At 54.4% G+C, this 14,428-nt stretch overlaps 3 protein-coding genes across 3 annotated transcripts; all 3 read left to right on the top strand.

Moving 5' to 3' along the window:
• Positions 1 to 707: 707 nt before the first annotated feature.
• On the top strand, positions 708 to 3,530 carry COCMIDRAFT_99165 (uncharacterized protein; the record flags this gene model as incomplete). The annotated part of the gene is made up of 5 exons (XM_007691233.1): positions 708 to 1,409; positions 1,517 to 2,836; positions 2,883 to 2,982; positions 3,034 to 3,368; positions 3,426 to 3,530. The coding sequence occupies 5 exons, from the start codon at positions 708 to 710 to the stop codon at positions 3,528 to 3,530; spliced, it is 2,562 nt and encodes an 853-aa protein (XP_007689423.1).
• Positions 3,531 to 4,619: 1,089 nt separating this feature from the next.
• On the top strand, positions 4,620 to 6,724 carry COCMIDRAFT_99134 (uncharacterized protein; the record flags this gene model as incomplete). The annotated part of the gene is made up of 4 exons (XM_007691232.1): positions 4,620 to 4,709; positions 4,834 to 5,164; positions 5,214 to 5,834; positions 5,883 to 6,724. The coding sequence occupies 4 exons, from the start codon at positions 4,620 to 4,622 to the stop codon at positions 6,722 to 6,724; spliced, it is 1,884 nt and encodes a 627-aa protein (XP_007689422.1).
• A 3,079-nt stretch (positions 6,725 to 9,803) lies between these two features.
• Positions 9,804 to 13,813, top strand: COCMIDRAFT_99195 (uncharacterized protein; the record flags this gene model as incomplete). Its single annotated transcript, XM_007691231.1, has 3 exons — positions 9,804 to 10,433; positions 10,491 to 13,558; positions 13,615 to 13,813. The coding sequence occupies 3 exons, from the start codon at positions 9,804 to 9,806 to the stop codon at positions 13,811 to 13,813; spliced, it is 3,897 nt and encodes a 1,298-aa protein (XP_007689421.1).
• Between the last annotated feature and the right edge of the window lie 615 nt (positions 13,814 to 14,428).

Below are 14,428 nucleotides of genomic sequence, written 5' to 3'. Positions count from 1 at the left end.
TACTGCAGCCGGCGTGGGCTGCGTGGGCTGTGTGGGCGGCGTGGGCGGCGTGCTGGCTCGCTGCCCGGGCCTGCTATCTGTCAAACGCGGGCGCTGCATGAGTCGGCGGTGGAGGCGGCTCTACTTGCTCGCTGGAAATGAGAGGGAAAGGCCGACTGAAACTCATTTTGGGCCTGCATGGTGGTCTTCGCCTGGGTGGAGATTGCGGCAGTCTGGAGGCTAGCAAGGACATGGACATGGCCGACCCTCTTGCGGCAAAAGCACACGCTCAGTCGCTGTCCATCCAGCCTATGCCCATGCCCATGCCCTCTCCGAGACTCCATCTTTCTTCTGCTGCCCGCCTGTAGCTGGAGTCGTAGCTCGAGTCGCAGCTAGCTGGAGCTGTGGTTGTTGTCGCTGCCGCTGCCACTGCCACTGCTGCTACGGTACTCTTCCTCCTCCTCCTCCTCCTGCTGCTGCAGCTGCTGCATGTCCCGTAGCCGTCCACCGTGCATCGTCGCCCATTTCGCCCAATCCGCCTGGCCCTCCCCAGCCCACCGTCGACTTGCTCGTCTCCCTCGTAGTCGTCGTCGTCCTATCCATCCTCATCACGACCACCACGCGCACCCACATCGCCCGGCCGCGGTCACAGTGAAACCCCCTCAAACCCCAGGTCCGCATTGCGCCAGTCGCCGTCCGCGCCGCAGCCAGTGGGCGCAGCCGGCAACATGGAAGAAAAGCCGTCGTCGAGGCGGCTGGTCAAGAAGGAGCGCCATCCCCCAATCGCTTATCTGAACAACAAGTCGACCACGTTGAAGCGTGCCCCGAGTGCTGCATCCTACTTTGCACCCCATCAAGGCCTTGGCACGGGCTCAGCGGCCTCGCTCTCGCCTGCTACCACACCGGGAGCCTCGTCGCTCCGCCGCAGCCCCTCGCTGACGCCCGTCCACGAGTACCAGAACCACGCGCATGTCGACCATCTGGCCCACTACCAGCTCCCGCCTTCGGTCGCCCACCTGCCCCCGGCCGCCGTCGGTCAGCCCTTCAACAGCATCGTCGAGGAGGCCCTCAACGCATCCAACGCCAACGCCAACGCACCACGTAGGCCCGCTGGCCCACAGCACTCGCACACCGACCAGCCTGCCCGCTACCTGCGACAGTCGCGCTCCTTCACCTCCAACATGGACTCGACCACCCCGCCCTCGACTGGCCAGCCCAAGACCAACCGCTACAGCGATGGCGGCTCCGGCTCCCAGCCCACCACCGACACGGCAAAGAAGCGACTGTCTGGCGGCGCAAAGAAAAAGGGCACCTTCTCCACCTTCATGAGCAGCATGCTGGGCTCCCCGCGCCGCCCAACCATCTCCACACCCACCAACCCCATGCATGTCACCCACGTTAGCATCGACAACCAGACGGGCGAGTATACGGTGCGTACCCCCCTTCCTCCTCCTCCTTCTTCTTCTTCTTCTCCTCTCCAGAGCTACCCTGCCCAACCCCAACCCTCGAACCCCTCACTCGCTAACGCTGCATATAGGGCCTCCCCAAGGAATGGCAACGCATGCTGCAGCAGAATGGCATCTCCCAGGAAGAGCAGAAACAGCATCCCCAGGCTGTCGTCGATGTGGTCAACTTCTACAAGGACAATGCCGAGAAGAACGAGGACGACACCATCTGGGACAAGATGGGCCCCGCGCACACTCAAGCATACGCTTACCAGGCTAACATTGCCCAAAACAATAATAGCACCACCCCCATCTCCGCCTCCGCCAACAACAATACCGCAAACTATGGCGCTGCCCAACCACTCAGCCCCCCGCAGAGCCCTCGCTTTCCACGGAACGACCAGTCTAGCTTCGAGAACCCCCGCGCTCCCCCGCCAATTCCTCGCAGTCTCACCTCACCCACATCTAACCTGCCCCAGACTAATGTAGCAGCTCTCGTACCGAACCGCCCAGCTCCCAAGCCCCCAGGTGCTTCGTCAGGCTCTACTGTTGCTCCCCCGTCCAGACCCCCTCCCCCGGCCCCAGGCCCGAATGTCACGCAACAAACGACCCCTCGCCAGGAATACGACCTTCCCCAGACCGCTTATGCTGCACCCGCACCCTCTGCGAGCCCCAGTGGCTCGTCGTCGTCACGCAGTCGAGCAAACACAACAGGAGGAACACCGCCGCGTTTCGACTCTCCAGCTGGTCCCCCCGCCATCTCCCCCGCGCAGCAATACCAGCAACAGCAACAACAGGCAATGGCAATGGCTTCTTTCCAACAGCCCAAGGCGCCCCTTAGCAGGAGCGTCAGCCAGAGAGCCCCTCAGCCGGTACATGCGCCCCCGCCAGCCCCCGTACACGTACAGCCCACGCCTCAGCAGGTGTTTGCCCAACAATCGGATCCCCAGAACATCCCGCTACCGTCGCAGCAAGCGCAGCAGCCGCAGCCCGCTCGTGTAGGCCCGGCCCCACGCGCGCGCCAAAGGCCTCGACAAAGCCAGGGACCCGACATCGTTGCGAAGCTCAATGCCATCTGTACCAACGCCGACCCGAGAGAGAGATACCGCAACCTCAGCAAGATTGGTCAAGGTGCTTCTGGTGGTGTTTTCATGGCATTCGAGGTCCACACCAACAAATGCGTGGCTATCAAGCAGATGAATCTGGAGCAGCAGCCCAAGAAAGACCTGATTATCAACGAAATTCTCGTCATGAAAGACAGCAAGCACAAGAACATTGTCAACTTCATGGACAGCTTTTTGCTGAGAGGCGATCTTTGGGTAGTCATGGAGTATATGGAGGGCGGAAGCTTGACAGATGTCGTTACTTTCAACATCATGTCAGAGGGTCAAATAGCCGCTGTGTGCAGAGAGGTGAGTATGCGTGCCTGGTTCTCAATTTCTGAGCTAATCCTGGCAGACATTGCACGGCCTGCAGCATCTGCACTCCAAGGGCGTCATTCACCGAGACATCAAATCTGACAACATCTTGCTTTCTCAAGAAGGAAACATCAAGCTAAGTAAGTGACATGTTCAAATTGATATGTGGCGTGCTCTAACATGCCACGCAGCCGATTTTGGCTTTTGCGCCCAGATCAATGAGAGCCACAACAAGCGTACCACCATGGTGGGCACCCCGTACTGGATGGCCCCTGAGGTTGTCACGCGCAAGGAGTATGGCCGAAAGGTCGATATCTGGTCACTTGGTATCATGGCTATCGAAATGATTGAGGGAGAGCCGCCATACCTGAATGAAAGCCCCCTGCGTGCGCTATGGCTTATTGCAACCAATGGAACACCCACAATCAAGGAAGAACACGCGTTGTCACCGGTGTTCCGCGATTTCCTAGCCTTTTCGCTTAAGGTTGACCCGGACAAGCGAGCTAGTGCTCACGATCTCTTAGTGGTGAGTCGGGCGAACCATAGAAAAGAAATGGTCAAACAATAGCTGACATGTTAACAGCACCCCTTCATTCAAACTGCTGAGCCTTTGAGCACACTAGCGCCATTAGTGCAGTCGGCAAGGAAGGCAAGAGCAGAAGAGAGGCGGAAGAAGGGTGGCATGTGAAGTTTCGTTTTGGTAAAGAGTGTTTTTAACACCGGCACTTAGGTACTCTTGTTTTACAGGGCAACGGTCACGGTTCGTCCAGTACGAATGCGAACTCGTTCACCAACTGGTATGGCAAGACGACAGAATTGTAGAGCGACTCGATGGCGCCAGGCAAACAATGGACGCTTGCGGTTACACTTCACAGTACATGCCACCAAGCCGAGTGGCTGCATTCCAAACCATCAGGTTTGACGCCATAGCCGAGCCAGGGCAGCACGTTGGCTTTAGAGTCGGTATGCAAAGGTCGAAGCCTCATACTGCTTTTCTTTCACTTGGAGCCCCGTGGATCGTCTTGGACCGAGTCAGCAATCCTTTCCGTCTTGTTTCAGCCGTTGTGTCTTCAGCAAGCACTACCTCTTGTCGTGTTTTTCAAAAGAAAAAAAGAGTCGAGTATCGATGCAGGTGCGCATCGAGGGAGTCATTATGCCACATTTGTTTGTGCTTCATGGGACGGATGCCATTATACGATTATTTATACACCATTTGCAATTTTTAGTGTCTATACGCTTTGGGAAGGGGCTACAGTCTTGTCACCTTGCGGCATCCTCGGCATACAAGAAAAAGCCGAATACATTCTATAGTTTTTTTTGTAAATGCAGTTGTCTGAAAAGTCATTATGGTGGCTGCTGTGGAATTGAATACAGTAGTAGTTTGCCGCATGGAGATTGTGGCCCGTGACTGAGTGGCTGAGTAGGCACCCGCCACAGTGTTCGTCATCAACCCCCCGCTAAACTGCTTGGGCGGCGGCGCACGCCCGTCGGGCGGATAGCTCCAAGCCTCAAGCCTCTCAGCATACGACAGCAACAGCGCGTTGACTTGAGCTTTACCTTTCAGACCTCCACCTACAAAACCGAGCATACAGACCTATTTCTTTTGCGATCCTCCAGGACGCCATCACACACTAACCTTCTAGACTCGCCCAGTGGACCCTGTGCTGCATTGCGCTTACTGCCGCCCGTCGTCTGACCCGCTTCAAGGCAACATCCGCACTTGAACATCGTCCATACTCGAGGCCCAACAACCCCCAAAGCGACGGGGTAAACCGCCATGTTTCGCGGACAATCGAACATCTTCGATGATGTCGTGGTCAAGGCCACAGACGAGAACCTCACGAGTGAGAACTGGGAATACATTCTGGTATGGGCATCACCCACGTCACGGGGTTAATGGGGAAGTCGACGGCCAGCGCGCTGTAGGGCTACGCTGCAACCACATGTCTCGATGCTTTGGAGACTTTCACAATACTGACTCGCCCTTGTAGGATGTATGCGACAAGGTCGGATCCTCCGACACAGGCGCAAAAGATGCAGTTGCTGCCATGATCAGGCGGTTGGCGCACCGGAACGCTAACGTGCAACTCTATACCCTTGAGCTTGCGAATGCCCTGAGCCAGAACTGCGGAGCCCAAATGCACAAAGAGCTTGCTTCACGAAGCTTCACCGAGGCGCTGCTAAGGCTCGCAAACGACCGCAACACACATCAGCAAGTCAAGGCCAAGATCCTGGAGCGCATGGCAGAATGGACCGAAATGTTTTCTCGTGACCCAGATCTCGGCATCATGTCAAGCGCATATATGAGGCTAAAGTCACAGAGTATGTTGGCTCCATAGCAGTTGAATGGTTCGGTGCTTACATAAAATAGACCCCAACCTCCGCGCACCCTCGAAGCCACAAAAGACACAGATTTCGGATGCCGAGCGCCAGAAGGAGGAGGAGGAACTACAAATGGCTCTTGCTATGTCGATAAGAGAGTCCAAAGGCGCGGCTCCAACGGCCGCCAGTTCCAACAATCCTCAGCAAAGCGGATCCGGATCTAGCGCCCAACGAGAACAACCAGTGCAGCCTGTGCCTCAAGGCACAACCGCCGCAACTGTGTCGCGAGTACGGGCGCTCTTCGATTTCCAGCCGTCAGAGCCTGGTGAACTACAATTCCGTAAGGGCGACATCATCGCTGTGCTCGAATCGGTATACAAGGACTGGTGGAAAGGATCGCTACGTGGACAGACTGGTATTTTCCCGCTCAACTACGTGGAGAAGTTGCAAGACCCGACGCGCGAGGAACTTGAACGGGAGGCGCAGAACGAGGCCGAGGTGTTTGCGCAAATAAGGAATGTAGAAAAGTTGCTTGCTTTGTTGAGCACCAGCTCTCAACCCGGTGGTGGTGATGCGCGGGATAACGAGGAGATTACAGAACTCTATCACTCGACCCTGGCTATCCGGCCAAAGTTGATTGAGCTCATTGGCAAGTATTCCCAGAAGAAAGGTATGTTCACCAGAGACCCATAGGCGATTCAGAAACTAACCATGTCAGATGACTTTACACAATTGAACGAAAAGTTCATCAAGGCTCGTCGAGACTATGAATCAATGCTCGAGGCATCCATGTCGCAGCCGCAGCAACCCCCTTACGGTGGCCGTCCTGCTTATGGCGCATATAATGCCCCTCCTCCCTCGAATTATCAGGCGTATCCACCAACATCCTCTACACCGCACCAAGATCCAGGTCGTTTCAACTATGGCGGGCCACCTCCTGCACAACATGCACCCCCGTCCCAGGCTCCACCAGCAGGTGCAAGCCCCGCCTTCTTCATGGTGCCTCCAGGAGAACAACGGACGCAGCAAACCCCGCAACCGGGGCTACCATCTGACCCTTACTCACTACCACCAGGCAGAGTGCCCGTGGGCGGCCGGCCACTAAGCTATGGACCTCAGGAATTGTCGACGGCGCATTACGATTCACCTGTGGACAACCGGCACTCTTTCCACGGCCCTAGCCAGCCTCAAGGTCCTTCAGCACCACAAGGATACGACTATCCGCCTGCACAACAAGGAAACGGTTATCCTCCACAACAAGGACCTCCACAAGGCCCGCCACAAGGCCAGCAGAATCCTTATGAGCAACTGACGTCGCCACCTCCACAGGGGCCGCCACAGGGGCCGCCCCATGATCAACATGGGCCAGAATCGCATGGACAGCAGCCACCTCAGCAAGGACATGGTTATCCACCCGCACAGCCCGGATACGCCCCGCCAGCCCCACCCGGAAATGCTTCTAGTCCCACGCCACAAGGGTACCTTCCATATCGACCAGGAGGGCAAGTGCCAAGTGCGCCACCTGTAGGAGGAGATGATGCTTCTGGCTTTTACCGATAGAAGCGGCTTTTGAGGGAAGACGGATGGATGGAGGACATTGTGTAGTTGTAAAGTGTTGCATTAGGTATTATTTAGTGGATGAGTGGAGTTTGTGTGCGTGTGACCTCGAGAATGAAAGATGCCATGGTAATCTTTTTTGTAAGATATTTTGGGACAAAGTTGCATGTTGTTCTCCATTTACTTTGACCGTGAGGTAGAGAAGATAAAAAGAGAGAGTTTTGCTAGTGATTCCCGTTTCCTCCCCCCATTGTCTCGTCTAAAAGAGGAAATTCGTGGGTTCTTTGTTGTACCATTGTTTGTTCTGTAAACTCAAACAAAGCCTCGTATCAGTATCTTATCTTTTCTCCTGTTAAGCAACCATTGTTGGTTTTTGCCCTATGCCTTCTTACGTATTGCAAATTCAGGAATGTAACGGTGAAGTGATATCATAAGGTGTTTCCTGTGCGACTCCCCTCCCCCCTTTAGTGCGCAAGGGAAGGTTGCTCTAGCAGAGGTGAGTAAGAGAGAGAGAGAGAGAGAGCAGCAGTATCCGTTGTATTCACCACCTCTATTCAAACCCAATCCCCCCTATTGAGGACTCATTTTGGTATCGCGAATAGCGATCGAGATTTTATACGGGGTATATATACCTTGCTTCTCGCCCTGTCTAACCCAGACTTTTCGACAAATCTACGACTTGCGACTATACCTTCTGCATGCACACCAAACTACATTAACCATACGTCTACAAAGATGCAGCTGCAGCTCTACGTCTACTTACTAGTCTCGCTCCTATCTCTCGCTCTCGCCTCCCCAACACCACCGTCCTTGAAACCCTGCCCCCCTTCCCCGCACCCAACACTCGCCCAACACCGCCTCGCCTACACCACTTTCTGCACCCGGCACTTTACCCCCTTGTATACCTTCACTCCTAACAAAAAACTCGTCTTCACTTACCGTCTCGCTGACGTGAGAGGGAAGGATGTGTATTGGGTGCTGAGTGCGATGTGGGAGCAAGGGGCGTTTCTCGGGGGAGGAACAATGGAGGTTGGGGTGGAGACGTGTCTGGAGTGGTTTCAAAATGGGGAAGGGGAGGGGGTGTGTGGGGAGAAGGATGGGCGGGAAGGGGTGAGGGGGTGGAGGGGGAAGAGGGGGGGTGTGAGGATTGAGGCGAGGAGGAGGGGGGGTTAAGGGTGGATTGTGAGGGGTGGTGATGAAGGGGTTTTTGAGAAAGAAAGACAGAGAGAGAGGGGAGGGGGGGGGGTTGTGGGGTAAATATTTTAATGAGGGGATGTTTCTTTTCTTTGTGATGAGTGCTATTGGGGATAGGAGGATTGATGGTTTTTCTGAGCACCTTGTATTTTCATCAGACTCGATGTATTGGGTGTCGCTTTTTTGCTAACTTGATAAGAGAGAGGCACTATTAGCAACTATCCAGTGTTAATTCCCTAGACGCTAGCTCCCATTGTTTGTGGGGGATGCTACGTAATGGCATTATATTTCTTTGTGTCTGCGTGGCTTTGCTGCGCCTTTGTCGAGTTCCGAATATGGAGAGGAGAGATTGGCAGTATTTCACAATGGAGAGCTGGATTCTCGAGTTTAATATATGAGAGACTGGATTTCGTATATCAACCGATTGTAATTTCCTCTGCAAAACGCACGTTTGGAAGGGCAGTCAGCAATGTACATACTCAAGTATGCCACAGTCCTTGGATGGGCACTCATCACATTAGCATCGCCCATCCAAGACATTTCTATAATAAAAACGCCAAAAGAATCACCAGAACTCTCCCTTCGCGCAAACCCCTTCGCCTGTCCCGCCAACAAAGTTCACAATCCCACCGTCACCGAATGGAAATGGGCCCTAAACACCTACTGCTCGCGCCACACCCCCGCCAAAATAACTAGCGACTCCCCTCTAATCTTCACCTACCAGCTAACCGCCTTCGACAAGAAACCCATCAAATGAGTCTTCAAAGTGTGGATCGATGACGGGTTGCGTGAGGTGAGGGGTGGAGTGGGTAGGCCGACTAAATACGCATTTGACCTCGATGAGGAGCTATGTAAGAAGAAGTTTATGGATATGATTACGGAGGGGAAGGGTGGGGGGATGCCGAAAGTGGTTTGTGAAGTTGGGAAGGAGAGGTTGTTTCGTGGGGGGAGTTTTAGGGATTGGGTGGTCAAGGAGAATTTTGGGCAGGCGGTTTGGGAGTCGAGGCGGCTTAAGGGGATGATGAGTGAGGGTGTTTTTGAGTAAATTCTTCTTCTTGTTGTTCTTTTTGGTTTGTTGGCTGATTGATATATCTGTCGGCTGTTGTGCCTTTTTGCTGTGTAGTATGCTCTTCTCGAGCATGGCTGGTATCTACCAAACTATAATTTTAATGCCCAATAAATATATCAACGGTGTGTTATGATTGGAACATAGGTACTTCAAGTACATGTAAAGTTACATGCAGTCCAGTGGCGAGAGACGTTGATGGCGCAGAGACGAGAATGCGGAGGTTAGCGGTTGTGGACTAGCGCAGGCTACTGTGAGGCTTGCCGGGGTTGGCGGTGGTGGGGAATCGGGAAGCAGGGGTCCAGGTAAGTTCGAGGACATTCTGGACAGCCGGCCACTTGTGCTGCGAAGACACGACAGCAATTGCACCCATTGACCCCCGCCCGTATAGACAAATGTGCAGCCGAGTAGTATCTAGCTATTACACATATTTAATTCAGCCCATCCCCGTCTGTTTGCAAATACACGTCGTGGCCTGTCACGCTATCCTCAAGTGAATTACCGAGACCCTGGCCGCGCACCTATGCCTCTGTCTGGCTGAGTGACAGCAGCCTATTACAATTGCTGCTACGCACAGCCAACGCACTAAAAACCCCAGTAGCACCTTGCCCACCTACCACCTTGCCCTTTTACTCACCTCACCGTCTTTGTCCATTCCTCTTCTTCCTCCCTTCCCCTCCCCCCTTCGCATACCACACCACCGTCAACCGGCCACTCTGTCCCTGCCTGCAACCACCCAACCTGGCTCCACGCTCCTAATTCCCACCACCCACCGTCCACGCGAATACCCTTTGGTCCACTCGAAACGGTCTACACTGAACAATGGCATCCGAAGCAGTCGCCAGCTCTGCCACCGAGGGTCTCACCCCGGCGCAGAAGCTCCAGCAGGAGCATGCCGACCATCACGTCACCATTGAGGATGTCCCTGACGAGGAAGACGCTGCCAACCCGTCCTCTTCGGCTGCCGATGCATCTGCTCCTCTGAGTGAAAAGGCTGCCGGCAAGCAAAAGGCTGATGATGCTCCGGCTGCCCCGAAGAAGCCCGCCCTTAACACGTCGTCTGAGGAGGCCTTCCCGGCTCTTGGTCCCGTTAAGCCCCGAGCCCAGGCTGTTGCGCCCACCTGGGGCAAGAAGCCTGCCTCGGTCACGTCCAATGGCGTCAATGGCAATGGTGCCTCTGCCCCCTCTGCCCCCGCTGGCCGTGGCCCCGCCCTTCCGTCCATGAGCATCCCCGGCAAGCACACCGAACGCATCTCCCTCGCATCTCACCAGGTTGCTCCTCGCGGCGAGCTCAAGAAGCCCATCAACGAAATCGTCCGCGACATCAACCGGCGCTCCAAGGCCAACCTCGAATACAAGCAGGCTCCTGGTGCCCTGATCTTCGAAGCCACCGGTTCTGTCGAGGCCGTCAGGCAAGCACTCAAGGAAGTTGCCAATGAGGTTGGTTCCAAGGTAAGTCCATTGATCATGAGCAACAGCATATCCGACACAAAAGCTGACCATCTATAGCAATCCGTCGACGTCCCCGTCCCCGCCTCCGTCCGTGCCCACATCATCGGTCGTCAAGGATCCAAGATCCAGGAAATCAGCAAGCGCACCGGCGCCCGCATTCAAGTCCCCAAGGCCGAGCCGGGCGAGGATGAGGACACTGTGGTCAATGTTCACATTGAGGGCAATGCCTTGACTGCTGAGATGGCTCGTCGCGAGATTGATGCTATTGTCAACGAACGCACCTCGACCGTCAACCTGCGCCTCAAGGACATCCCTGCCGAGTTTTATCCTTTCCTCGCCGGTCCCAACAATGTCCATGCCAACAGACTTGTCCAAGGTCGCGATGTCAACATCCAGATTCCTCAATATCACACTTGGCAGTCGCAGGCTCCTCCCGTGGCCCCACGTGGCCAGCCTGCTCAGTTTGTTCCCCAGGCAAACTTCCCCATCCAGGTTTCTGGTGACCGCGTAGCTGCCCAGCAGATCCAGGCCGAGTTGGAGCGCCGCGTTCAGCAGCTTCGCCAACAGCTGGCTACCGAGCAGCGATCCATTGAGCGTGGTAGGCATCAATTTATTGTTGGTGACCGTGGTCACTCGCTCCACGATTTCCTGGAGGAGACTGGCTGTAGCATCGTTCTGCCTCCTAACTCGGACGATAGCGAGACTGTCTACATTGTCGGTCCACCAGACAAGATCGAGCAAGGTATCAACAAGCTCGAAGATCTTGCTGCCAGCATGACCATGGCGACTGCCGACGCTGCCCGTGAGCACAAGGGCCCCAACGCTCAGACACACGCCCACAACCTGACCCGCTACCTGCGTCAACGAAAGGCCCTTGAAGAGCTCGAACGTAAGCACGAAGCTAGCATTGTCGCGCCTACCGACCGTCACGCGCCAACTGGATGGGAAATCTACGCCAAGGATGGAAAGAACAGCATGAAGGCCCGTACTGATATCATGAGCCTTTTCCAATCGCACCCACCAAGCAGGTTTTCTACTTTGAACGTCGATCCCTTCTACCACGACTTCCTGCGACAGCGCAACGCACCCAAGGTTAGGCAAGACCACGGTGTGCACATTGTCTTCCCAGACGAATCTGAGCAGTCACCCGAGTTGGTTCTTGTTTACGAAGGCAACACTCCGTATGACGAGTATGACCTCCCACGAGGCGCGCCATCCCAGGCCGAGATCAAGGCATACCAGAAGGGTCTGCAAGACGCCCAGCGATTCATTCTCGGCTTGACCAAGGATCAGCCAAAGATTGAGTCTCGCGGCCTCGAGTCCAACCCCAAGTTCCACCGCAAGATTGAGCAGTTCGTCAACGACGAGCAGCGTGGTCTTGCGCCAGAGCAGGTTCCCGTCCAGGCTCTGTTTGGCCAGCGACGACCTGAGCCTTACAGCCAGTCAAACAACAGCTTCGCCATCCGTGGACCCACAAACGCTGTTGATGAGCTCAACGCCAAGATTCTTGCTTTCATTGAGCAAGCTGAAAAGGATGAGCTCGAGCGCAACCACATCACCACCTTTGACTATCCTCAGAAGTATGCAAGCCACCTTGTAGGAAAGGGCGGAGAGAACATTCAACGTCTGCGTCAAAAGTACGATGTTGATGTCCAGATCAACGATGGCAAGGTTGAACTCAAGGGACCTTCAGCCAAGGCCCAACAGTGCAAGAAAGACATTCTTGATATGGCCAAGAAGCTCGAAGACGAGGCTACCCACATTCTCAAGGTCAAGCCACAGTACCACCGTGACCTGATTGGCGCTGGTGGCAAGCAAGTTGAGCGTCTGCAGGACCGCTACGGTGTGCGCATCAACTTCCCTCGACGAGCACAGAACGACGAGGAGGCGGGTGAAGGATCATCTCAGAAGAATGTCCGCCCCAGCCAGAACCCAGATGAGGTCATCGTCCGAGGCCCCAGGAAGGGTGCCGACGAAGCCCGTGATGAAGTGCTGAGCCTTCTCCAGTACATCATGGACAACTCTTACAGTGACACCGTTTCAGTGGCACAGAGCAACATCCCACGTTTGATCGGATCAGGCGGTCGCGAAATGGAGAACCTTCGTCTCGAGACTGGATGCCAGATCGATGTCCCCGGTGCTCGTGAAGGTGCCGATCCTTCTGGCCGCGCCGAGATCAAGCTCAAGGGAACCAAGAAGCAGGTCGAGGCAGCCAAGAAGATTCTGCAGCAACGTGCTCAGGAGTTCGATGATACTGTTGTCGAGACCCTTGAAGTTGACAGGAAACATCACAGGAATCTTATTGGCGGTAGTGGTGCCAACATCCGCTCCATTGTCACCTCTGCTGGTGGTCCCGACAACTCTCGCGATTTGGCACGGATGGTACGCTTCCCTCGCGCCGAGTCTGACGAGTCTAGCATCCGTGTAGAGGGTCCCAAGAGCATCGTTGAGAAGATTGTTGCCGCTCTCAAGGCACAGGTAGCCTCGCTTGAGAACCAGACTACTGAGACTCTTGATATTTCTCCTGACAAGCATCGTCTACTGATCGGCCGCGGTGGTGAAACTCGTCGCTCTCTTGAATCTAAGCTTAACATCCAGCTTGATATTCCCAAGCAGACCACCACTGGCGCTGCCCGCAATCAAGTCAAGATTACCGGTGAGCCTGCTGCTGTTGAGAAGGCCAAGGAGCACATTCTTGAGCTTGTCAAGGGCCAAGAAGGCGAGACCATCCAGGTTCCTCGTTACCTCCACCACGCCATTTCGGACAACGGCCAGTTCTTCCGTCAGCTTCGCAACCAACACAAGGTCACTGTTGACCACGGCGGCGAGCAGCTTCCTCCTAAGCCTGCTCAAACCGAAGCAGGAAAGTCCAGGAAGGGCGCAAACGGTGCTCTGCCTTTGATCACCGATGATGCAACCAACGGCTCTAATGAGCACTCCTGGGAGATTGTCGACAACAACGTTGTAGAGGAGGGTGCTGACACCTCGGCCACGATCCCTTGGATTCTGCGCGGTCCTGCCGAGAACCTACCCAAGGCTCGCCAGAGGCTCGAGCAGGCCATTGAGGCCGCCTCCAAGCCCTCTTCCACCGGTTACCTCATCCTGCCCGACCCACGAAGCTACAGGTAAGCTCTGTTCTATCTGTATTACATATTCGAATTGTCATGCTAACAAGTTATAGGCTCGTTGTCGGACCTGGTGGCTCTACCATCAACGAACTCCGCAAGAAGACGGGTACCAAGATTCAGGTCCCCCGTGACCAGGCCAAGGATGAGGCCATTGAGATTGTCGGCACCAGAGACGGATGCGAAGAGGCTCGTCAGCTGATCCTCGACATTGTGTCCAAAGGTGGTAATGGTGGTCGTAGGGAGCGCTCTTAAGCGCATGAACTCATGATATGAGTCGTGATCCAGGGGGTTGGTGCATTTTTATCCCTGATGAGTATTGGATCATGCTACGAAGTAGAGAGAAGAGGGGTCATTCCTATTGGAGCTATCTCTATCTCTCCTTCTTTTTGATGTCAGAATTGGACTACGATGTACATGATGACGAAACAAAAAAATCCCATTTTCCTCTTTGCCTCTCAGGTTATCTAAAAGCGGGGATAAAACATTATGATGATTTTTATTTATGTAGCTGTAGGAATGAGATAATCAATCTTTTAATACAAGCTTGAATGTTCTAACTTTTTGGTACTTGCTTGTGTACAGTTTGGAGTATTTACCCTTAATGTGAGATAGATTAAAATATCCAAGTGGAGGAGGGGAGAAGACTGATATGATAGATGATTCCTGTTTTTTTTTTCTTTGCTTGTTTCCATCAAAGGACCCAGCCCTTTTTTTTCTAACTAATTCACAAGACGGTCTACTTGATATACCTTCTACCTACCAATCATTTCCATCATCATCATCACGACAACGGCGCGCGCACCAACAACACCCCCCCTAGCACGCTCAAATAACGAGGATAACAGGACCAACCAAGAAGAAGGACCG

This window comes from Bipolaris oryzae (assembly GCF_000523455.1).
Source record: "Bipolaris oryzae ATCC 44560 unplaced genomic scaffold scaffold_94, whole genome shotgun sequence".
Lineage (NCBI taxonomy): Eukaryota > Fungi > Ascomycota > Dothideomycetes > Pleosporales > Pleosporaceae > Bipolaris > Bipolaris oryzae.
Note: the sequence above shows the minus strand (reverse complement) of the source record. Positions and strands in the feature narration are given on the sequence as shown.